Source organism: Apodemus sylvaticus, chromosome 7 (genome assembly GCF_947179515.1).
Source record: "Apodemus sylvaticus chromosome 7, mApoSyl1.1, whole genome shotgun sequence".
NCBI lineage: Eukaryota > Metazoa > Chordata > Mammalia > Rodentia > Muridae > Apodemus > Apodemus sylvaticus.
In genome coordinates, this window is record NC_067478.1 from 92,679,820 (window position 1) to 92,705,090 (window position 25,271).

The 25,271-nt window shown below is 36.2% G+C and overlaps 1 protein-coding gene, 1 non-coding gene and 1 pseudogene across 2 annotated transcripts; all 3 read left to right on the forward strand.

Moving 5' to 3' along the window:
• The first annotated feature begins 4,586 nt into the window (after positions 1 to 4,586).
• LOC127690060 (olfactory receptor 145-like) lies at positions 4,587 to 5,519 on the forward strand (annotated as a pseudogene).
• Positions 5,520 to 13,415: 7,896 nt separating this feature from the next.
• On the forward strand, positions 13,416 to 13,544 carry LOC127690405 (small nucleolar RNA SNORA17). Its single transcript, XR_007979107.1, has one exon. It is a non-coding gene; the product is annotated as a small nucleolar RNA SNORA17 (small nucleolar RNA).
• A 10,460-nt stretch (positions 13,545 to 24,004) lies between these two features.
• On the forward strand, positions 24,005 to 24,937 carry LOC127690061 (olfactory receptor 145-like). The gene has a single exon (XM_052189620.1). It carries the CDS (start codon positions 24,005 to 24,007, stop codon positions 24,935 to 24,937), a length of 933 nt encoding a protein of 310 aa, XP_052045580.1.
• The last annotated feature ends 334 nt before the right edge of the window (positions 24,938 to 25,271 follow it).

The window sequence follows — 25,271 nt, forward strand, 5'->3', positions numbered from 1 at the left end:
TAGCAAAGAGAAAAAACAAATCAGCAAATTTCCCTTAAGAGATGAGTGTCAGCTGCAGCAAAGTGGCAGGTTATAAAATCAACTCAAGCAAATCAGTGGCCTTCCTATACTCAAAGGATAAGCAGGCTGAGAAAGAAATTAGGGAAATGACCCCCTTCACAATAGCCACAAACAGTATAAAGTATCTTGGGGTGACTCTTACCAAACATGTGAAAGATCTGTATGACAAGAACTTCAAGACTCTGAAGAAGGAAATGGAAGAAGACCTCAAAAAATGGGAAAACCTTCCATGCTCATGGATCGGTAGAATCAATATAGTTAAAATGGCCATTTTGCCAAAAGCAATATACAGATTCAATGCAATACCCATCAAAATCCCAACTCAATTCTTCACAGAGTTAGAAAGAGCAATTATCAAATTCATCTGGAACAACAAAAAACCCAGGATAGCTAAAACTATTCTCAGCAACAAAAGAAAATCTGGGGGAATCAGTATCCCTGACCTCAAGCAATACTACAGAGCAATAGTGTTAAAAACTGCATGGTATTGGTACAGTGACAGGCAGGAGGATCAGTGGAACAGGATTGAAGATCCAGAAATGAACCCACACATCTATGGCCACTTGATCTTCGACAAAGAGGCTAAAAACATCCAATGGAAAAAAGATAGCCTTTTCAACAAATGGTGCTGGTTCAACTGGAGGTCAGCATGCAGAAGAATGCGAATTGATTCATCCTTGTCTCCTTGTACTAAGCTCAAATCCAAATGGATCAAGGACCTCCACATAAAGCCAGACACTCTGAAGCTAATAGAAAAGAAACTGGGGAAGACCCTTGAGGACATCGGTAGAGGGAGAAAGTTTCTGAACAGAACACCAATAGCGTATGCTCTAAGAGCAAGAATTGACAAATGGGACCTCATAAGGTTACAGAGTTTCTGTAAGGCAAAGGACACCATCAAGAGGACAGATCGGCAACCAACAAATTGGGAAAAGATCTTCACCAATCCTACATCAGATAGAGGGCTAATATCCAATATATATAAAGAACTCAAGAAGTTAGACTCCAGAAAACCGAACAACCCTATTAAAAAATGGGGTACAGAGTTAAACAAAGAATTCTCACCTGAAGAACTTCGGATGGTGGAGAAGCATCTTAAAAAATGCTCAACTTCATTAGTCATTAGGGAAATGCAAATCAAAACAACCCTAAGATTTCATCTTACACCAGTCAGAATGGCTAAGATTAAAAATTCAGGAGACAGCAGGTGTTGGAGAGGGTGTGGAGAAAGAGGAACACTCCTCCACTGCTGGTGGGGTTGCAAATTGGTACAACCACTCTGGAAATCAGTCTGGCGGTTCCTCCGAAAACTGGGCACCTCACTTCCAGAACATCCTGCTATACCACTCCTGGGCATATACCCAGAGGATTCCCCACCATGTAATAAGGATACATGCTCTACTATGTTCATAGCAGCCCTATTTATAATTGCCAGATGCTGGAAAGAACCCAGGTATCCCTCAACAGAAGAGTGGATGCAAAAAATGTGGTATATCTACACAATGGAGTACTATTCAGCCATTAGAAACAATGAATTCATGAAATTCTTAGGCAAATGGATGGAGCTAGAGAGCATCATACTAAGTGAGGTAACCCAGACTCAAAAGGTGAATCATGGTATGCACTCACTAATAAGTGGTTATTAACCCAGAAAACTGGAATACCCAAAACATAATCCACACATCAAATGAGATACAAGAAGAAAGGAGGAGTGGTCCCTGGTTCTGGAAAGACTCAGTGAAACAGTATCCGGCAAAACCAGAACGGGGAACTGGGAAGTAGTGAGAGGGAGGACAGGGGAAGAGAAGGGGGCTTATGGGACTTTCGGGGGAGTGGTGGGGGGCGGCTAGAAAAGGGGAAATCATTTGAAATGTAAATAAATTATATCGAATAAAAAAAAATCTTACTGTTAAAAAAAAAAAAAGAGATGAGTGTGACTGGTAGGCAGGAGCTCAGTATTGGTCTAAGCAGGAGAAAGCACATTCCCTAAAGGAGAAGGCATAACAGAATAGATAACTGGTCCCTAAAGGTCTAGCCATACATTACAGCCTAGCATGCAAATGAAATAACTCTGTTTCCTCTTTATATCTGAGGCCTGTATCCAGAGAAGAGACTGAGAAAGCCCCTTCCTTAACCATAGCCACATGTAGCGTCACAGTAAATTATATGAAATATCTGCTATCTCACTCAGTTGCCAGGATGCAAAAAAGAAAAGTTTTATGGTTCCCTGTGATTCTTCACAGTGTTAGGGAATATCTTTGTGAATTATGATCAGTAATTCAAAAGAATTTCCAGCAAGTGTAGGATATTAATTTTGTACTACATTACCTGGGAATCAAGGACATCCAAACTCTCCTCATGATACCAAGGTAAATAAAACCCATAATAAGCAAAAAACTTTTCTCAGCAAAGGATGGTAAGTTTTTAATTCTATATTTATATTTTACTTTTTCATAGATATCTCTAACTCTAAAATGCTAATTGAGATAAATTTATTTTAACCCATATATTTATGAAATGCTCAACAATAAAGTTAATTCAAACATGGCTTTCTTGAACATGGTCCTGTTTTTATTTGGTTTTAATGTGTGTACAGTGAGAAGGTGATCTTAAGGTATACTCTCTTAACAGTTCAAGTTGACAATCAGGCAAAATTCCTGTTAATATGTTGACCAGTAGATCTCCAGGTCTGGACATCTTTTCCAACTGAATTGATTTCTTTTTAAGACAAAGTTCTCATGTGTTTGAAACCAACATCTTTTATTTGTAGCATTTTTTTTTCCTTACTCGGGATTTTATACAGTGACATGTGACCTTCCTTTGCTCTTTAATCCTGAGTGTTTTCTCCCATTTGCTCTAGTAACCAGCATCCTATGTCCTATATGTGTGGCCTATGTCCTATATGACATCAATCTTGTTACAGAACTCTTAGATCACACATATAATAGAAGTCATAAAATGTTTTTATTTCAAGTTTTGAGCTTATTATGTATGCAGTAAGGCTTTATGTAAAGTTGGAATCTTGTGTCTAAGATCTTCCTTTCTTTTCTAATCAGCAAAGAGATAAAATTTAACCAAAAGTCACTGAGAAACATTCTGAAAACTGGGCAGAGGATATCTATAGAGTTAATAAAATAGCAGTTGCTTTTGGTGCCCTCATCAGTATGTCCTATTTCAGTAGACAAAGCTCACTTCTGAATTTATGGGTTTTGTTGTGAGAGGACTGGTAACTAAACTGGAGAGTGATCCATCAATAACAAACAGGAAAATGAAGTTATTTTCTTCTAGGGAAGTTTTTACAAGTCTGTGGATTCTAAATACTTAACATAAGGAATTCTGCAGCTGTCTTCAAAAGCTACATTCTAGTAACAGTACCTGAACAGAAGCCCCTGAAAATATGTATTTAAATGTCCCTGATTAGCATGGCCTCTACTTTCTTGATTAAGACAATCAAGTAAAGATTACTCCTTGCAAGGTGGATGACAATAACTCTATACCAAACTGTAGATTTGTCCTAATCTCTTTTTTGTTATGAGTTACATGCTGGAAAAATACATGTACAAGCATGCACGAGCACATACCTCTCCATACCTGGCCATGCACAAACAAATATATGTACACACACACACACAGAGGTAGATAGATAGATAGATAGATAGATAGATAGATAGATAGATAGATACATAGATACATAAATACATAGATAGATAGATAGATAGATAGATAGATAGATAGATAGATAGATAGAGACAGAGAGACAGAGAGACAGACAGAGAGAAAGATCGAGTCAGAGAGAACGACAGAGGGAGATAGACAGAGGCAGATAGAGGCAGTGAGAGAATGAGAGACAGGCAGAGACAGAGACAGGCAGAAACACAGAGATACAGACAGATAGAGGCAGAGAGGCAGACAAAAACACAGAAAAACAGAGAGAAAAAGAGATAGGGAGAGAGACAGAGTCAGAGACATGGAGATAAAGATACAGAGACAGAGATAGAGACAAACTCAGTCGAACCTGAAAAGCATTTTAAATGTGATCCTTTCAAGTCATTATTGATGCAATAGATAACTCTCTAGTTATTACCCAGTAAAGGGTACTACATTTTGAAGTATATACAATAAACTGTTGGTTTCCATTTATAAAAAGCTAATCTATCAGTACCTGATAGTCCCCTTAAACTGTAAAGTACAGAAAAGATATAGAGTTCTCTACATTAGCTAACCCTAGAATTGAGTTCTTTTTATGTTTGAATTCTATCTACAAGAGTCCAATTTAGATGCTCAGAAGCAAGTTACTCTAGCTTCTTCTATTCCAATGAAAGGATGGGTTAAAGTAATGATACTAAAGAGAGAAAGGGCAATTTGAGTTGGGACAACCTGCTTTACCCATCTCCCTCAGTTTTTCTAATTAATAACTTTCAGGCATTTCTAATACATAACTTGCTTATATAGGAGAAGTTTTGGTGGTGTGTTGTTTTGTTACCTAATTTCACCTTTTATCTTCGTATAGATTCTTTAAGAGAAATATGGCTCTGGAAAATGCTTCTTTGGTCACTGAGTTCATATTGATGGGGTTAACCAGCCAGCCTGACCTACAAATACCCCTGTTCCTACTCTTTCTGGTTATGTACATGATAACTACATTTGGAAATTTGACTTTGATCATGCTGATTTTTCTGAATTCTCACCTTCACACTCCCATGTATTTTTTCTTCCTTAACTTCTCCGGCATAGATCTTTGTTATTGTTCAGTCATTACACCTAAAATGCTGATGAACTTCGTATTAAAAAAGAATGTTATTTCTTATGAGGGATGCATGACCTAATTCTACTTCTTTGCCTTTTTTGTAATTTCTGAATGTTATGTGCTGACAGCAATGGCCTATGATCGGTTTGTGGCCATTTGCAATCCACTCTTATACAACGTTGTCATGTCTCCAAAGATATGTTCTTACCTTATGATTGGTTCATATTTGATGGGATTTTCTGGTGCCATGATCCACACTGGATGTATACTAAAACTGACTTTCTGTGATGGAAACACCTTCAATCATTATTTCTGTGATATCCTCCCTTTGCTCCAGCTCTCCTGCACTAGCACCTATGTAAATGAGATCGAGTTGTTCATTGTAGCAGGAAAGGATATTATTATACCGACTGTGATCATCTTTACCTCTTATGGCTTGATCCTCTCCAGCATCCTCAAAATACGGTCCACATCAGGCAGGTCCAAAGCCTTCAGAAAATGTAGCGCCCATATAATAGCTCTTTCTCTGTTCTTTGGCTCATGTACATTTATGTATCTAAAACCCTCCTCAGTCGGTTCTATGGACCAGGGAAAAATATCTTCTGTCTTTTATAATATTGTGGTCCCCATGATGAATCCATTGATCTATAGTCTTAGGAACAAAGATGTTAAAATTGCTCTGATAAAAACCATAACCAAAAGAAAGTTTTAAACAGAATTTGGTATTTGAGTTAGAACTCAAGTTTTATTGTGTCAATAAAATATATTCATCAATATATTTTCCTACATTCTTCATCATAGTTTGTTGTGTGTGTGTGTGTGTGTGTGTGTGTGTGTGTGTGTTTGTGTTTCTTTGATTTTTGGATTTTTGTTTTTATTTCATTTTATGTTTACCACGAGAGGAGAATTTGTAACTTGTATTATTTTCAGTATGTTTTCTTTGATCCCTGCCATTGGAAAGCTTTCAGTTTTTGCAAACATGAAAAAAAAAAATTTGAGCAAAAAGCCATTTCAGCAATTTAGGAACATAAGTAAGTAATCAACTTTTCCCTTTCATTATCATCATACCACATTCTCAAATGTATTAGTGGTTCTAACAATTCCAAATAAAAATTACATAAATAATAAATGTCAGCTTGTCATTAGACAGTACAATTATTTGTATTTTTTTAAGTTGTGAGTCAAATAGTCAAATTTTTTAAGTTGTGATCCCTAGTCCTGATGCCCTTTCTTTGATGACCATAAGTCATTTGAGTGTTCCCAGCTACAGTAACTCTCTTTTTTTACTACCAGAGTATTAAAAACAGCTCCTGCATTTCCATCAGTAATGTATTCCACTTTTTTCAAGTAGTCAATATCTATTGCTGTTGTTGAGCTTTGTAGTATGTTATGGCACAATTTCTATAGTGAAACCAAATAAAGGTTTATTGAGTGCTGTGTGAATTTCACAGTGAAAACTAAAATACTCCAGAAAACTTATTCTATAATAAACCACAGGGACTTTTCCATTACTAGTTATATAACTGTGAAGAATAGTGATCACACTAATCTATTCCCACTATGCAATGTGCCTCCAAGAGAAACAAGTAAGGGATTTGCAAAATAAAGTTCTCAGCTCAGAAGCATTACTATCACTTTTCAACACTAGAACAAGAGTCTATCCATCTATGTGTTATTAATGATGTTTCTGATGACTCCTCAAGGTCATTGAAAGTAGAGCTCATTGTATCACTTCTGTTCTATGAAAATCATCTTTAATGACTTATCTAGTGAAAATCAATGTGAGCCAAGAATATTATCACATTTCACATGAGACTTTTATTGACATAGGAAAGAAAGGTTTACATGACAAACACTAAAGTGGAAAGGCTCACTATTTTCTAATAACAATGGGCTTTTTAAACATAAAATTCGAATTAATTCTAAACATGGAAAACTAATATGTGAGGTCAATGGAACTTCCACAATTACTTTTAAGATATCAACAATGTCCTTCATATTTGCTTTTCGAAATATTTCTATATATTCAAAATTTCAAAAATCATATTCATTGTTCTTTGGAAGAAACATGGTATAAATGTCCTATTTATCAATTACAGTAAACTAAAGATGATTTTGGGAAGATAACACAGCAGATAAAGGGGATGCATGCAATGAGAACATGATTAAACCTCCTATTCCCCCTTCTTCACCGGAAATAAAAGCAAAGTGTAATGGAAGAAAGACATTTCTAATGACAATACTAGAAAGTCACATATAGGTGAGTCCTTCAGCTCACTGGCCTGCAAACTTAGTTTAATCATCAAATTCTTTGTCATAGTGAGATAGTATCTGAAACAACAGGTATATGGTATAAAAAGAAGTAAACTGGTTGTCAAACTCACCACATAAATAAATTTTGAATAAACAACAAAATCTCTGTTGTGCACATCTTTTTGAGGTATCCCTAAGGTTTTGGTTTTGGGTGCTGTTGTATAATAGCTTTTAACTGTGTTAATTTTAAAATGTTCTTTGATAGCAAGAGCAAATAATATTAGCTTTACCATAGTTTAAATCTCTACCCTTAATGTCATTTTAAAATGTCATTTTCAGTGTACAGTACAGTGTGGTGCTTTTAAGAGATAATCAATCATGGAAGCTGTTGTTCTCATTACATTGGTGAAGCTATTGAAGAAAGAGAATTATGTTTATGGAATTAGATTCTCCATAAAAATAATATTTTTGTCTGTCTACTGCTCATTCTCTTCCTTAGATCATGAATCTTGCTCCTAGCCTATCTGTCTTCATCTGACATGAAATGCTACTGCAGGAAGACCCTGACAACAATCAGCCAACCTGAATATGACTTTGTAACAGTCAAACTATGCGCCGCTGTCTTCATGATTATTATGAATTAGTTTAGAGCAGTAAAATGGAAAATATATATTTAAATTTTATATATATTAATATATTATATACAGAACTATTTTAAATTACATTATAGCTTATAGAATTACAGAATTGTTTCTTAGTGCATTTTTATGTCATGCATACTGTTGGCATTACTTGTAATCTTTTTCTTTGCAGTATAGTGGTCATAACTTACCTGCTCTACTAGATATAGTAAAATCCTAGAACTTATGAAACTGTGCCTATATGGTTTTGTATCAGATATAGGCTTTTTGTGATTATTTTCTCTACCAAATGTACTTTAGAAGAAATTTTTGTTAAATAATAAAAATTTGATCAAATTATCAACAATATTATTTATGGCTACATTTGTTCTTATGTGAGATACTTAATGAAACATTTACTTCCTGCCAGGCAAGGGCATTTAAATTAATTAATAAAGGTAGCTATATGATTGTATCTATAGCTGATAGTTCAAACTCAACTCATATGTTTAGTGAATATTCAAGTTTAAAGCTATATTTATTCATAGTCATACTTTGATTTATTACTTGTATTATTTATTTAACAAACAAAATATTTGCTTACATTATTCATTTTTCAGAAAAGCATGAAATTCACCTGACTCCTGCTAATCAACATTGTTATTACAAATATGCTATCAGCATTAAGGTCATGGGATTTTAATATTAACCTATGGATAATCTATATTTATTATTTGATTTTGAAAATGAGGGAAAAGATGGTATTTGTGTTCTTTTCCTTATGTTATATCCTACTGTTCTCTCACCCCAACCCATTATTTCTCTTCTCTTCCTTATCCCATTTCATTCAGTTTCATGCCACATACATTTAAGTCTAGATCCTGAACATGACCCAAAAATATGCAATTTGTCTCTCTCAGTCTCATGTATTTAATTTAACCTGAATATTTCTAATTCTATATATTTTATTTTAGGTAACACAGTGACACAGGTTAATAAACACTATTGAGTTTATAAATACCACTTATTCCTCATTCATGCATCCACTGATAAGCATCTGGACATATTCCATTTTTTGATAGTTGCAATGAATGCTATAATAAACATGGATCTACAAAAAGGGCACTGTAGGCCATTTCTTTGTCACTTAGGAGTGTATATAAAGGAATATTATATCCCTAATTATGTATTAGCTTGCTTGGATATTATAATAGACAGATCTTTCCCTTTTAATCAGCATCTACTACATTAAGAAATTAAACTGAAGGACTCTGATAACTAATCTGACTAAAACCTGGGATATATTTATGTCATGGGTTGCAGTACATGGTATTATAAACTTCCAATATGGTCATAAGATTTTTGTTTAGCAAGAAATGCTCTTATGGAGAACAGAGGCACATCACGGTTCCATCATTTAAAATGTAATCAAAGTGATCTTGTCAATCACCTGGATAGGAAAATGCCCATGTTAGCCTTCAAAGTCTTTGAAGAAATAAAGTCTGCTGAAACTACAAACTAGTACAGAAGTTTCTTTGACTATTATACAATCTTATCTATAAATGCTCTGGTCTGCAATGGTCATGTTGGCAAATGTCCACTCTTAACCCTTGAGAATGCTCCACTTGACAGTGCTATAAACTCTCCCTATGTTTTACATTACCCTGTGTGTTGCTTTATTAAGTTATGTCCAGGAAAAAGGTTGTAAAATCTCTATGACATGAGTGATATGTCTGGAACATTTAATTGTTATGCTTTAGAACTTTCACAGCTCTAGCATTTTATAGTTATGTTTTATGAACTTCTATTATGGATGCCTTAATTTGCCTATGCAGCAGTGGTAGGTAAGCATTTCAGTTTTCTCCCATTCTCTATAGTGTTTGCTGCCATTTGTTTTCTTGTCCCATAGAAATTCTGGCTGAGATAAGGTGGTGTCTCAATGTAGTTTTGACATGTGTGTCCAGGATCACTAAGGATGATGAGTTTTACACACACACTTTACACACACACTTTTCATACACATGCACCCAAACACACACACACATGCATACACACACATGCATAATAAACAGACACAATCTATACTATATCATTCAAAACTGAATGCTTAGTTCATTTATACATTTATTGACTAAGTAATTCTGTGACTTAACATTTAATGTTTTGCATTTTGCACAGTATAGATATTAATAACTTATTAGAAATATAGTTGGCAAAACTTTCTTCCATTCTTCAATCTTCCTCTTCACTCTGTTGATTGTTTTACTTGCTGAGGCAGAAAATTTTAATTCCATTCTGTTTTATTGCTGTATTTTTGCTATAGATTATCAAGTTCTTAAAGATAGTTTCAGAGTCTTAACACCTCATGTGTTTCTCCCCCCAACTAATGATGTCAAAGTTTTAGAACTTACATTAAAGTCCGGATCCAAATAAATTTATTTTGCATAAAATGACAAAAGGCCTCTAGTTGTACTCTTTTATAAAGATACACAATTTTCCTCACCCATTTTGCTGAAGATGCTGTCATTTCTACAAAGTGTCTTAACACTATTTTCAATAATCAGTTGCTTAGATCAAAGTCTACTATTCTGTTGGTCTAAATGTCAGTATTAGAGGAGTTCTTTGCTGCTTTTGCTATGTGAATATGTAGTGTGCAATGATAATAGGTGGTCTCACACTACAAGCAATGCTCTATTTTTTTTATTTAAGATTTTCTTTGGAAACCTAAAATTTTTATGCTTCAATGTAAATTTAGGATTTTCCTGTTTTTGTGAAGAATAATATTATTTCATGATAGTTAATCGAATCTGCACATCCTTATTGGTAACATACATTTTGAAGATATTTACTTTTCTAGTCCATGACTATTAGTTTTTCTCTCCTTTATCCAGAGTTTTAAAGCCCCAGTTGTAGAGTTCTCAGATTTTTACTTAGGCTTCTTCCAGTTTTTGTGAAGTTGGTGTTAATGGTATGGTTGGTGTGGCTCTGGCAGACTACAACTAAATGAAGATCATGAAGAATCCTCACATACAATTGGTTTCAAAGATTGGTAATCCTCAGGGCAAGCTCCTAGATAAACCAGTTATTGAATGACTAATTTCTTTATTAGTAAGTTCCTCATTTGTTCAAAGAGCAAAACTTATTTTAGAGAGATAAGTTTTCATGGAACTTACTATAGTTTTCTGATCTAAAAGTTTTACAGTGATGTTTGTAAGGTATTTTATATATAAAATGATATTATGTGTATGTAAGGATAATTTTACTTTTAAAAAAAGATTTAAAATTATTTATGTATGTGTGTATTTGTACATGGTTGAACAGATTTACTGAGGCTGGAAAATCCTCTGGAGATCAATACAAACAGTTCTGGTTTCAAATATTTTATGTTAGCATTTGGTTCTTAATTACCGTATAGCTTAAAGAAATATATTTTAACATAATAAGAATTTATCATTTATGAATTATACTTTCAATACCAATTACAACTGAATGGGTATTACATGTATGTATGTGTAATGTATGTGTAGGCACATATATACTCATGTAAATTTGTATTGTGGAAGTCTGAGTTAATATAATGTATCATTTTTGCTATGATCTTTCGCTGTTTTATTTATTGAGACAGGGTTGCTTAACTAAACTCAGAGTTCATTCATTGACTAGTTTATCTAGGAGCTTGTTCTGAGGATTACCAATCTTTGAAGCCAATTTCATGTGATCATTCTTCATGATCTTCATTTAGTTATAGTGTGCCAGAACCACACTTGACCACAGCATAGCTATCACACATGGCTCCTTGTTAAATTATGCTTTCATATTAAGAAAGTCACAGTTCTTCTCATGTCATAGATAAAAATAGAGCTCCCAGATTAGTTATGTTCTGTCAGTGTATTTATTTAGCATTTGTTTCCTTGTATCCTTTTCCTAGAGATATTGCCCGCATTTTTTCCTTTTAATAAATTCTCCCACCAGGAAAACTTGGAGTCACTGATGATAAACTGTTCCATGCCTTCTGTTCTAATAACCAGAATCAAAAGTCTTCTAAATCTAAACCAAACTAAACAAAAACAAAAAAAAAAATCAAAAAACAAAAAACAAAACAAACCACACAAAGCAAAATCCAAGCAAACAAAAGAAACTTCAGTGCATCCTCTTAGACACCTGCCTCACAGGCAAAATAAATTCTCAGTGCAGTAATTCTTGGCTGCTCAAATTCTGTAAAGGACTGTGTGCTATTAATCTGCTATTTTGGTTCTCTTATTGTTTGGTTTGTTTTTGCTGTTGTTTCTTTCAATTATTTGTTTCTTTTTTTAACCAAAGTCATTTTGTGTAAAATTTTATTTACTCTTTGAACATTAATTCTTATAGTCCAATAACATTCATTTAAAGAATCTTTATCCTATCCTACCCTTCTGGTTTGTAGCATATCAAAATACGTTATATTTTTAATCGAATGTGATATATATGTTCTGTCTTAGAAAAAAGTGATTTGCTGTGTTAAATTCACCTTTATTTTAGACAGGATTACTACATCAGCACCCATGAGTTTCATAGAGATCATCACCATTTTTATTGTTGTTCAGTTATATGCAAATACACAGTGCTTTGTATATGCCTGGGAAGATATATATTCAGGTTCTGTAAATAAATCTTTTCAGAATTTACTTGATATAATTATTTATTACCAAAAGATATTTTAACATAACAAATCATCTAGCATAGTCCAGAATGACTTATGTCTCACTTTTATAAAAAGCAAGGGTAAATTCATAATACTTGATTTAATTTAAGAATTTGGTTCAATTTCTATTTTTACTCTTAATTTTTCTAATTTTTTGATTTTTGAGACAAGAAATTGTTTGAATCTAAGGCTTTTTCTAAGTCCAAAGATGTTTTAATTTTGCAATGCTTCTGTTTTAGACTTTCTACCACTTGATATTTGGCTAGCAGCCAGTAGTAGACACAGTGTTTAAAATGTTTGACTTAAGTTACTCTTTTTCTGAGATGAATGCTTTTCAAAATCATCACAGCCAACATCTTACCTTCACCTACTGTCTGTGCCACCCTCCAAGTAGAGCCATTGTTCATTGAAACAGTTGATTAATGACTTCATGGATAGATAATCTTGATACATGCACCATTTCTTAAATGAACCTGTTTCCTGTAGTCTGAGAATGATGACAACCACTCAACTCAAGTCAAATAGTTTTGACCATAGCAGAAAAAATGTATCCAAATAACTGTGCCTACAATTCCTTCCTTGGTGCAGAACTATCAAGTCTTAGCTACTATGGAGGTAAAATCCTTTAGTGATCAAAGCAAAACAAAACAAACAAACAAAAAGATTTTATGTTTTTATGTCCATTTAATAACACATCCATAATTTTTATGATTGGTGTACAAATATATATATATATATTGTGTTGAATATAATAAAAAATAAAAATAAAAATTATAATAAAATACAATAGACAAAACATGGATGACCATAAATTGGACCACAAGTACTAATATTTGATCATAAATGCTTTGGAAAGAAAAAAATGAAGTCAAGTAAGAATGGAAAGTGATAAAATAACTGGAAATCTCATTTGCCAAATATGAGGTATAAAAACATACATAATATATGTCACTAAATATCAGCAAAGGTTCAGTAAGTAGTTGGAGTATAACCCATTAAAAATACAACCTCCTTTGTCTAGTAATCTCCATGAGAGGAATAAGATTAAAAGTATCCTGCATTTGGAGATGTTACAGATACTGCTGCTGTATCACATGTGCCTCAGTAAGTGGCATAGAGGAGTGAGTAAGTGTAGGCTCTGTGTTCAGACTACAAACTTCTGAATGATTAGTAGACTGCCATTCCCTAAAAAAGTTAGCCTGAGGCAGCCACCATCCCAGTGCCAGGTACCCATTCAGAAAGGTACCCTGAGACAACCACCAGTCCAATATCACATAGGTTCAGACAGGCTCCAGGGAGGGAAGTGAGAAGGAAACTAAAAGAACCCTACCTACCTGGGACTGAAGGCCTTGAGAAGGAATGAGACCAAAACAGACAACCCTCACACAGAGCCATTGGACTGTCCTTAGTAAGGAGTGATGTCAATAAAACTATCAGCGTGCTGCCATGAGACCCAGACAGGAAGATAGCTGAGATGACAACCAGTCCAGTGCTGCAAGGGTCTGGTGATACAGACTATCCCAAAGATGACGCTCAGAGACCATGGATACCACTAATTGCAATAGGTAAGTGGTAGAGAAATGGAAGAGAAAGAGAAAGAGAAGGATGTGGGCACAAAGTGACCATAGCAGAAAAAATGTATCCAAATAACTGTGCCTACAATTCCTTTCTTGGTGCAGAACTATCAAGTCTTAGCTACTATGGAGGTAAAATCCTTTAGTGATCAAAGCAAAACAAAATGGTGGATAGTGAGTAACAGGCTGTGAGTAGTTGGTGATGCCATCTGGGACCATGTGGGGGTCCTGTCCTGTGCTGTCATTGGGGGCTATGTCTGAATCTGAGGCAATGAAGCATCATGGAGCAGTTATCACCAATACCAGTCAGACATCCATGGTCTGTTGTAGCCGCCCACGGCCACATGCGAACCGGATCCCTGGAAGAGAATTCTGGGGTAATGGAAATGGGGCAAAAGAGAAATGAGTCAAGAGGACAGTTGCCCATAGAGACTGACTTTACTATTATTTAGCCAATATTTATAGTCTTTGGAAAACCACCCTGCCCCCCAAATGGCCGTGAATTCCTTGGATCTTCTTCTCAGAGGGTTGCCTGCTTCCAGTCACACAGTTTTCTGCTGGTCTCCAGGTGAAACTGCCCTGGGGCGGCCTTGGTAGTTAAGGTGAAAGTGGCTGTATTGTTCCCAATGGAACAAGGGCCAGAGATAATGCCAGGGGAAGGGTGGAGGCTGTAGGCCAGGAATGTCACAGCTTGAATAGGCTGGAGATAATGCCAGGGGAAGAGTGGGGGTTGCCAGCCAGGAGGGTCACAGCAAAATGCTGTGGGGGGAAGGGACAGTCTGTGTGTCCCCATCAGGGACATGCTGATGTATAAGGGCTGTGAAGAACTGGCTTTACCTGTCACCTGGACATCCTGGGAGAGCTGATGCTGTGGTCATAAGTGCAGAAGAACAGACCACCACTAGCCAGCTTCAGTACTTAAAATAGCAAACTCAACACATTATGGGAGTTGTAGGTGAACCTGCACTGAAGATATGAGTGTGGAATGCTTGTCCTGCCATTCATTTTTCTTCAATGGTGTGGATGAGGGAGAAATATCTTTGTCCTACATCCTCCCCCACTTACCAAGTGTGACAGATGCTGGGGTCATGAGACCAAGAGAGCTGTCTCTGTCTCTCACCAGATGCAGCCCTAAAAAGAGTAGGCCCCGGACCTTGCCTCGGCAGCATAGTACAGTTAGCATGGATGTGGAGGTTTTAGGTGTGTCATCCATGAGAAATAACCCTTCCTCTTCTCTGCTGAATGGTGATGTTGGGCAAGCGAGAGATTTCCACCCCTAACTTTTGCCCTCCCCATGAGAAACAACTGGGAGAGGTGACCTGTCCCTCACATGCTGCAACACTTGGGAAAGCAGACACTTCTCCTCACCTGGGCAGCACAGTCCAGATGGCCCTAGACATTGAGAGCTACAGGTGAGCTGGCAGTAAGGGCTTGAGTACAGGAAAGCTATCCTGTGTCTGTTGTGTAGTGATGTGGAAGAGGGAGAAATTCTCACCTCTTTCTCCACACCTCACCCATTGCCACCTGTGGCAGGTGGAAGAGTTGGCTGGCCATAAACACAGCTGAAGAGAGCGGGAGAACTAGCCATTCCCTCACTAGCTGCAACACTTGGGAGAGTGGAACCTGCACCTTGCCTGACCATCAGGATAGAGTAGGCACTAGACAGAAAAGCTTCAAGGAACTTGTCCCAAAAGATTGGAAGCAGGAAAGCAAGGAGGCTGGCTAGCTCAGACACTACTCAGACTGAATTGGCCCACCACAACTTCTAAACTAATTGAATTGCTAGAGTGCATGAAGAGGCTGGTCCTTCAGATCTAAAACTGCAGGATCTCCATGACTAGGGCAACAACAGGATATGTGAGAGATATCTCAGTAAGTTTCAAGAATGGATACAGAAACAAAATCCAGAGGCCTAAAACTAGATACATGGTTTATTGCAATAAACATTTGCAAGCAAAGTGTGGACAAAATGCTATGCTGTGGAACACACACACACACACACACATACACACACACTAAAGCTTTCACAATAAGAATATTTTTCTGTTATGGAAAGATTACAAGGGGAAAGGGTAGGTGTGAGGTGAGGGGGGAGATGATAGGGGTTGGGATGTATGTTGCCAAATTCACAATGAATCAATGAAAAGTTGACAAAAATACAATTGACATAAGCTATATTAAACTTAGAGCGACTCAATAAATGGCTCCATCAATAAGCCAATATAATTTTTATTCATAGCTTAGATTTGACGATTTCCAATATGTAGGATTTATTGTAACAAGTGTTAGGATTTTTTTGTTTGTTTGTTTGCTTAAATTTTTTTTATTCGATATATTTTTTATTTACATTTCAAATGATTTCTCCTTTTCTAGCCCCCCCCAATCCCCGAAAGTCCCTCAAGCCCCCTTCTCTCCCGCTGTCCTCCGACCCACCCCTTCCCACTTCCCTGTTCTGGTTTTGCTGAATACTGCTTCACTGAGTCTTTCCAGAACAAGGGGCCACTCTTCCTTTCTTCTTGTACCTCATTTGATGTATAGACTATGTTTTAGGTATTCCAGTTTTCTAGGATAATATCCACTTATTAGTGAGTGCATACCATGATTCACCTTTTGAGTCTGGGTTACCTCACTTAGTATGATGTTCTCTAGCTCCATCCATTTGCCTAAGAATTTCATAAATTCATTGTTTCTAATGGCTGAATAGTACTCCATTGTGTAGATATACCACATTTTTTGCATCCACTCTTCTGTTGAGGGATACCTGGATTCTTTCCAGCATCTGGCAATTATAAATAGGGCTGCTATGAACATAGTAGAGCATGTATCCTTATTACATGGTGGGGAATCCTCTGGGTATATGCCCAGGAGTGGTATAGCAGGATCTTCTGGAAGTGAGGTGCCCAGTTTTCAGAGGAACCGCCAGACTGATTTCCAGAGTGGTTGTACCAATTTGCAACCCCACCAGCAGTGGAGGAGTGTTCCTCTTTCTCCACACCCTCTCCAATACCTGCTGTCTCCTGAATTTTTAATCTTAGCCATTCTGACTGGTGTAAGGTGAAATCTCTGGGTTGTTTTGATTTGCATTTCCCTAATGACTAATGAAGTTGAGCATTTTTTAAGATGCTTCTCCGCCATCTGAAGTTCTTCAGGTGAGAATTCTTTGTTTAACTCTGTACCCCATTTTTTAATAGGGTTGTTTGGTTTTCTGGAGTCTAACTTCTTGAGTTCTTTATATATATTGGATATTAGCCCTCTATCTGATGTAGGATTGGTGAAGATCTTTTCCCAATTTGTTGGTTGCCGATTTGTCCTCTTGTTGGTGTCCTTTGCCTTACAGAAACTTTGTAATTTTATGACGTCCCATTTATCAATTCTTGATCTTAGAGCATAAGCTATTGGTGATCTGTTCGGGAACTTTCCCCCCATGCCCACGTCCTCTAGGGTCTTCCCCAGTTTCTTTTCCATTAGTTTCAGTGTGTCTCGTTTTACATGGAGGTCCTTGATCCATTTGGATTTGAGCTTAGTACAAGGAGACAAGGATGGAACAATTTGCATTCTTCTGCATGCTGACCTCCAGTTGAACCAGCTCCATTTGTTGAAAAGGCTATCTTTTTTCCATTGGATGTTTTCAGCCTCTTTGTCGAGGATCAAGTGGCCATAGGTGTGTGGGTTCATTTCTGGATCTTCAGTCCTGTTCCATTGGTCCTCCTGCCTGCCACTGTACCAATACCATGCAGTTTTTGACACTATTGCTCTGTAGTATTGCTTGAGGTCAGGGATACTGATTCCGCCAGACTTTCTTTTGTTGCTGAGAATAGTTTTTAGCTATCCTGAGTTTTTTTTCTTATTCCAGATGAATTTGATAATTGCTCTTTCTAATTCTGTGAAGAATTGAGTTGGGATTTTGATGGGTATTGCATTGAATCTGTAGATTGCTTTTGGCAAAATGGCTGTTTTAACTATATTGATACTACTGATCCAAGAGCATGGGAGTTTTTCCCATTTTTTGAGGTCTTCTTCCATTTTCTTCTTCAGAGTCTTGAAGTTCTTGTCATACAGATCATTCACATGTTTGGTAAGACTCACCCCAAGATACTTTATACTTTTTGTGGCTATTGTGAAGGGGGTCATTTCCCTAATTTCTTTCTCAGCCTGCTTATCCTTTGAGTATAGGAAGGCCACTGATTTGCTTGAGTTGATTTTATAAAGTGCCACTTTGCTGAAGTTGTTTATCAGCTCTAGGAGTTATCTAGTGGAGTTTTTTGGGTCACTTAGGTAGACTATCATGTCATCTGCAAATAATGATAGTTTGACTTCTTCCTTTCCAATTTGTATCCCTTTGACCTCCTTATGTTGTGAAATTGCATGAGCTAGTACCTCAAGTACAATATTGAAAAGATAAGGAGAAAGGGGGCAGCCCTGTCTAGTCCCTGATTTTAGTGGGATTGCTTCAAGTTTCTCTCAATTTAGTTTGATGCTGGCTTCCGGTTTGCTGTATATTGATTTACTATGTTTAGGTATGGGCCTTGAATTCCTGTTCTTTCCAAGACTTTAAGCATGAAAGAATGCTGAATTTTGTCAAGTGCTTTTTCAGCATCCAATGAAATGACCATGTGGTTTTTCTCTTTGAGTTTGTTTATGTAGTGGATTGCATTGATGGATTTCTGTATATTGAACCAACCCTGCATTCCCAGGATAAAGCCTACTTGATCATGGTGGATGATCGTTTTGATGTGTTCTTGGATTCGGTTGGCAAGAATTTTATTGAGGATTTTTGCATCGATGTTCATAAGGGAAATTGGTCTGAAGTTCTCTTTCTTTGTTGGATCTTTGTGTGGTTTTGGTATCAGAGTAATTATGGCTTCATAGAAGGAATTGGGTAGTGCTCCTTCTGTTTCTATTTTGTGGAATAATTTGAAGAGTATTGGTGTTAACTCTTCTTTGAAGGTCTGATAGAATTCTGCACTGAAACTATCTGGTCCTGTGCTTTTTTTCATTGGAAGACTTTCTATGACTCCTTCTATTTCTTTAGGCATTATGGGACTGTTTAGATGATCTATTTGGTCCTGATTTAATTTTGGTATTTGGTATCTGTCAAGGAAATTGTCCATTTCCTCCAGATTCTCCAGTTGTGTTGAGTACAGGCTCTTGTAGTAGGATCTGATGATTTTTTGGATTTCCTCAGTTTCCATTGTTATATCTCCCTTTTCATTTCTAAGTTTGTTAATTTGGATACTTTATCTGTGCCCTTTGGTCAGTCTGGCTAAGGGTTTATCTATCTTGTTGATTTTCTCAAAGAACCAGCTCCTGATTTTGTTGATTCTTTGTATGGTTCTCTTTGTTTCTACTTGATTGATTTCAGCCCTGTGTTTGATGATTTCCTGCCTTCTACTCCTCCTGGGTGAAATAGCTTCTTTTTGTTCCAGGGCTTTCAGGTGTGTCATTAAGCTGGTAACGTATGCTCTCTCCATTTTCTTTTTGGAGGCACTCAGGGCTATGAGTTTTCCTCTTAGCACTGCTTTCATTGTGTCCCATAGATTTCGGTATGTTGTGTCTTCATTTTCATTGTGTTCTGAAAAGTCTTTAATTTCTTTCTTTATTTCTTCCTTGACCAAGGTATCATTGAGTAGAATATTGTTCAGTTTCCACGTGTATGTGGGTTTTTTGTTGTTTTTGTTGCTATTGAAGATCACTTTTACTCCATAGTGATCTGATAGGAGGCATGGAATTAGTTTGATATTCTTATATTTGTTGAGGTCTGTCTTGTGACCAATTATATGGTTGATTTTGGAGAAGGTACCATGAGGTGCTGAGAAAAATGTATATTCTTTTGCTTTAGGATAGAATGTTCTATATATATCAGTTAAATCTAATTGGTCCAAAGCTTCAATTATTTTCATTGTGTCCCTGTTTAGTTTCTGTTTTCCTGATCGGTCCATTGAGGAAAGTGCAGTGTTGAAGTCATCCACAATTATTGTGTTAGGTGCAATGTGTGCTTTGAGCTTTAATAAAGTTTCTTTTACAAAAGAAGGTGCCCTTGCATTGGGAGCATAGATGTTCAGGATTGAGAGTTCTTCTTGTTGTATATTTCCTTTGACCAGCAAGAAGTGTCCCTCAGAGTCTCTTTTGATGACTTTGGGTTGAAAGTCAATTTTATCTGATATTAAAATGGCTACTCCAGCTTGTTTCCTGAGACTATTTGCTTGTAAAATTGTCTTCCAGCCTTTACTCTAAGGTTGTGTTTGTCTTTGATCCTTAGGTGTGTATCCTGTAAGCAGCAAAATGTAGGGTCCTGTTTACGTATCTAGTCAGTTAGTCTATGTCTTTTTATTGGGACATTGAATCCATTGATGTTAAGAGATATTAAGGAATAGTGATTGTTGCTTCCTGTCATTTTTGACGTTCTTTTTTAAATTTGATTGGTTAACTTCTTTTGGGTTTGATGAAAGGTTACTATCTTGCTTTTTCTAGGGTGAAGTTTCCCTCCTTGTATTGGTGTTTTCCTCCTATTATCCTTTGTAGGGCTGGGTTTGTGGATAGATATTGGCTAAACTTGGTTTTGTCATGGAATATCTTAGTTTCTCCATCTACGGTGATTGAGAGTTCTGCTGAACATAGTAGTTTTGGCTGGCATTTGTGTTCTCTTAGAGTCTGCATGAGATCTGCCCAGGATCTTCTAGCCTTCATAATCTCAGGTGAAAAGTCTGCTGTGATTCTGATAGGTCTACCTCTATATGTTACTTGGCCTTTTTCTCTTACTGCCTTTAATATTCTTACTTTGTTTAGTACATTTGTTGTTTTGATTATTATGTGACGGGAAGTATTTCTGCTCTGGTCCAGTCTGTTTGGAGTTCTGTAGGCTTCTTGTATATTCATGGGCATCTCTCTCTTTAGGTTAGGGAAATTTTCTTCCATAATTTTATTGAAGATATTTGCTGGCCCTTTAAATTGTAAATCTTCACTCTCATCTATGCCTATAATCCTTAGGTTTGGTCTTCTCATTGTGTCCTGGATTTCCTGGATATTTTGGGTTACAAGCTTTTTGCATTTTGCATTTTCTTTAACTGTTGAGTCCATCGTTTCTATGGTATCTTCAGCATCTGAGATTCTTTCTTCTATCTCTTGTATTCTGTTGTTGATATTTGCATCTCTGTCCCCTGATTTCTTCCCAAGGTTTTCTATCTCCAAAGTTGTCTCCCATTGAGTTTTCTTAGTTTTTTCTATTTCTGATTTTAGATCCTGGATGGTTTTGCTTAGCTCCTTCACTTGCTTGTTTGTGCTTTCCTGTAATTCTTTAAGAGATTTTTGTGTTTCCTCTTTCATGACCTCAGCCTGTTGACCAAAGTTCTCCTGTATTTCTTTAGTGTTTTTTTGTGTTTCCTCATTATTGGCTTTTGTATTCTCCTGGATTTCTTTCAATGATTTTTGTGTTTCCCTTGTAAGGGCTTCTAACTTTTGATCCATTTTTTCCTGAATCTCTTTAAGTATGTCCTTCATGTGTTCCTGTACCAGCATCATGACCAGTGATTTTAAATCCAAATCTTGTTTTACTGGTGTGATGGGGTATCCAGGACATGCTGGTAAAGGAGAATTGGGTTCAGATGTTGCCATATTGCCTTGATTTCTGTTAGTGACGTTCCTGCGCTTGCCTTTTGCCATCTAGTTCTCACTGGTGTTAGTTGGTCTTGTCAATACTGGACTCACCAGTGCAAGTTGAGAGGTCTGAGGGCTACCTCCAGAGGCCTCAGGACTGAAGCCTAAGCTCTGTGCCACAGGAAGGAGCTGTGCTGTGAGCTCCCAGACTGCCTCTGCGTGCACACCAGGTCTCCCGCACTTCCTGGAGACCGAGTGCTGTGGCCCAGGCTGTTCAGATCCCAAAGCGGGTGCCTGAAGCAATGTTAGGATTTTTAATCACCATAAGACTATAATGGAAGACATGATCTTTTATTATTCCTATTTTACAGAAATGTAAGAATTAGTTTAATAGCTTACATAAGTAACTCTCTGAGCTTTCTTATACATTTTATACTTTCTTACAATGTTTATAGACTCGTGAGCTGAACTGTTTAATAAAGCTTAATACCTGGAAACTAATGCAAAATTTCAAGTAAGTATTGGTGTGAGGTAGCAATGATGCAACACTATACATGTGCCTTAATAGTCTAGGGATGCTTCTCAATGGGCAAACTCATATTTGGCACACATGACTTCCAAGAAATTGATTTTGAGCACTGAAGACAAAACACAGCAATAATAAACTACTTTTACAAAGTAATTTGGGGTACTCTCAGGACAGACAATAGCTTAGATACTTTGCTTCATTTTATCCTAAAGAAATGATAAGGAATACTGGGAATAGTGTCTGTAGAAAATTACCATTAAAGATAGAGAAACAATGAAAAAAGAAAGCAACACGATTTCCCTTAAAGATATGAAAGTTATTGTGATATGGGGTTCAATATTGGCTCAAGTACAGAAATACAGTCCCTAAAGAGAACAGCATGCCTTTCTGAAATGCCATCTCTCTAAGGAACAAAAATGCAGCACGGTCTAGCATCCAAACACCATCACCTCCTATTTTCATTTATATCTTGTTTTTTTTGAGAAAAGATTGCGAAAGCTTCTAGCTTGACATAGCCAAGCATATCATGCTATCGAGCTACACAAAACTTTTCATATCTCATCTGGTGGTAAGTGAGATAAAGAGTAGACAACATTTCAAAGGATTAAAATGTATAATGATGAATTGTGACAAATTAAACAAGATCCCAGGGTATGTGAAAATTAATTTTGTATTATGTCTTCTTAGAATCAAATGTTCAAAACCCTCAGAGACTGATATAACATCGCAGGGGTAAAGGAATGATGAGGATTCTCTCATGATGAGGTAAGTGGTAAGTCCTTTATGCTGGTTTCATCATTTTTATTTACAATCTTTGGCTATGATACATAAAATGACAAATGTGAGTTAAGTTTTTTGACCCATTTGTCAATTGCAAAATTCTCCTACAAAATGTTTATTCACACATCTTCTTCCTCATTAGAAATGAACATCCAGGTGATAAGATAATATTTTTTTTTTTTGTTAAATCAGAATCCACACCATTCTGAACTACTTTAACTTGTTGAAGATTAGCTTTCCAGGCTAAAATACATGTTTCATTTATTGATGATTTTGCAAATTGATTATTGATTGAATGATTCTGCAAATTTATCTTGCAGCTCTTGATTTTTGAACTTATGAGGCCCAGCAACAAATACACTACATTACGTATAAATTCAGCTGTTTTCCTTGTACATATTGAAGATATGAAACAGTGTCTCCCTTTAGTGCCTTGGTCCTTAGGCTTGTAGCTGGTTTGAGGTTGAAGTCCTAAGACCTTAGGAGTATCCTTTCATTTGATATTATATAATTCTAAAAATGAAATGAAATTCACAGAAAAATGTTCTAGAAAAGATTGCATGATATATTAAAAGTTTCAGGAGACATGGTAATACAGTGTCACAGTGAATAAACTTTCATACTAAGCATTATCTCTCAGACCTTTATAGATTAATAAACTTTCCTATAGCAAGCACAGGTTTCTAGACATTCAGAGAATCTGGATAAATCTAAACTTTATTTAGATGTGAAACAATAGTGTTGATCTTGATGCCACAACACTTGTATCTAGATGAGGTTAGCTCTAGGTTGGGACAGCTTCTCCACGTATCAGGCCAGGACTGAAGCAATGAAAAAAGGAGATGAGGATGGGAAATTCTCTACTTATCCTGTCTACTATCTGATATCTGAGCACTCATGCTAGCAAGTGAAAGCTATGGTCATAGCTTTTTAGATTGTTGGTGAATTACTTTACTCTATTTAGCCTTTCATGCAGTAATATGGGAAAATACTTCTCCATGTCATGACAGTATGGATAGTGAATTCTGTGAATTTAATTGGCAATCATAATGCATTTGCAAATTCTTCATCTCAAATATGAGAAAGGCTATGGTAGTAATTTCATGTGCTCTTATAATTTTCAAAGCTATTTTTCTACTGTCTATTCACAGGTTATCTTAAAAAAGAATGGGTTTGCAGAATGGTTCTTTAGTGACTGAATTTATTCTGCAGGGATTAACAAATGATCCCGATCTTCAGTTACCCTTGTTCCTACTCTTTCTTCTAATATACACAACAACAGCATTGGGAAATTTGGCTTTGATCACTTTAATTGCACTGAATTCTCACCTTCACACCCCCATGTACTTTTTCCTTTTAAACTTGTCCTTCATTGATCTTTGTTATTCCTCAGTAATTACACTCAAAATGCTGATGAACTTCTTAGTAAGGAAGAACTTTATCTCCTATGTAGGATGTATGACTCAACTTTATTTCTTTTGTTTCTTTGCTGTTAGTGAATATTGTGTTCTGTCATCAATGGCCTATCATTGTTATGTAGCCATATGCAATCCACTCTTGTATAACATTGCTATGTCTCCAAAGGTGTGTTCCTATCTTATGCTTGGTTCGTATATTATGGGATTTTGTGGTGCTATGATTCACACTGGATGGATGCTTAGACTGATCTTCTGTGACAGGAACACTATCAACCACTATTTCTGTGACCTACTCCCTTTGTTGCAGCTCTCTTGTACCAACACCTATGCCAATGAGGTTGAGATTGTTATTGTAGGGGGGGTTGATATCATTGTGCCCAGTATCATCATTTTCACCTCTTACAGATACATTCTTTCTAACATCTTTCAAATGAGATCCACTGAGGGCAGATCCAAAGCCTTTAGTACCTGCAGCTCCCACATAATTGCTGTTTCTTTATTCTTTGGTTCAGGAGCATTTATGTATCTTCAACTCTCTTTACCAGAGTCTATGGATCAGGGAAAACGTTCTTCTATTTTTTATACTATATTGGTGCCTATGATGAACTGCTTAATCTATAGTTTGAGGAACAAAGATGTTAAACTTGTCCTCAAAAAAACATTTAGCAGGAGAAGATTTTGATAAGAAATTAGTATATATATATATATATATATATATATATATATATATATATTATACTTATGCTAATGAGAAATTCTGTGGATTTAATCAAAGTCTGTAGACTTGATCTTTTTATCTACTTTTTAAATCTGATAATTCATAGGATATTGGTATATTTTCGCTCTTCCATATGTTTTTGGTATAATTATATTTTAGTTATACAATATTGTTGTAATCTTTCATCATATTAACTAAAGAGTAAAATCACATAGTTAAACATCTTTTCCCATAAATTGAATGTCATTATGGGATGTATCTTAAAATTAACCAACGATCTGCCAATGGTTTTAAAGAG

Coding starts and splice junctions, on each gene's coding strand:
- LOC127690061 (XM_052189620.1), top strand. CDS start 24,005: ATGGGTTTGCAGAATGGTTCTTTAGTGACTGAATTTATTCTGCAGGGA.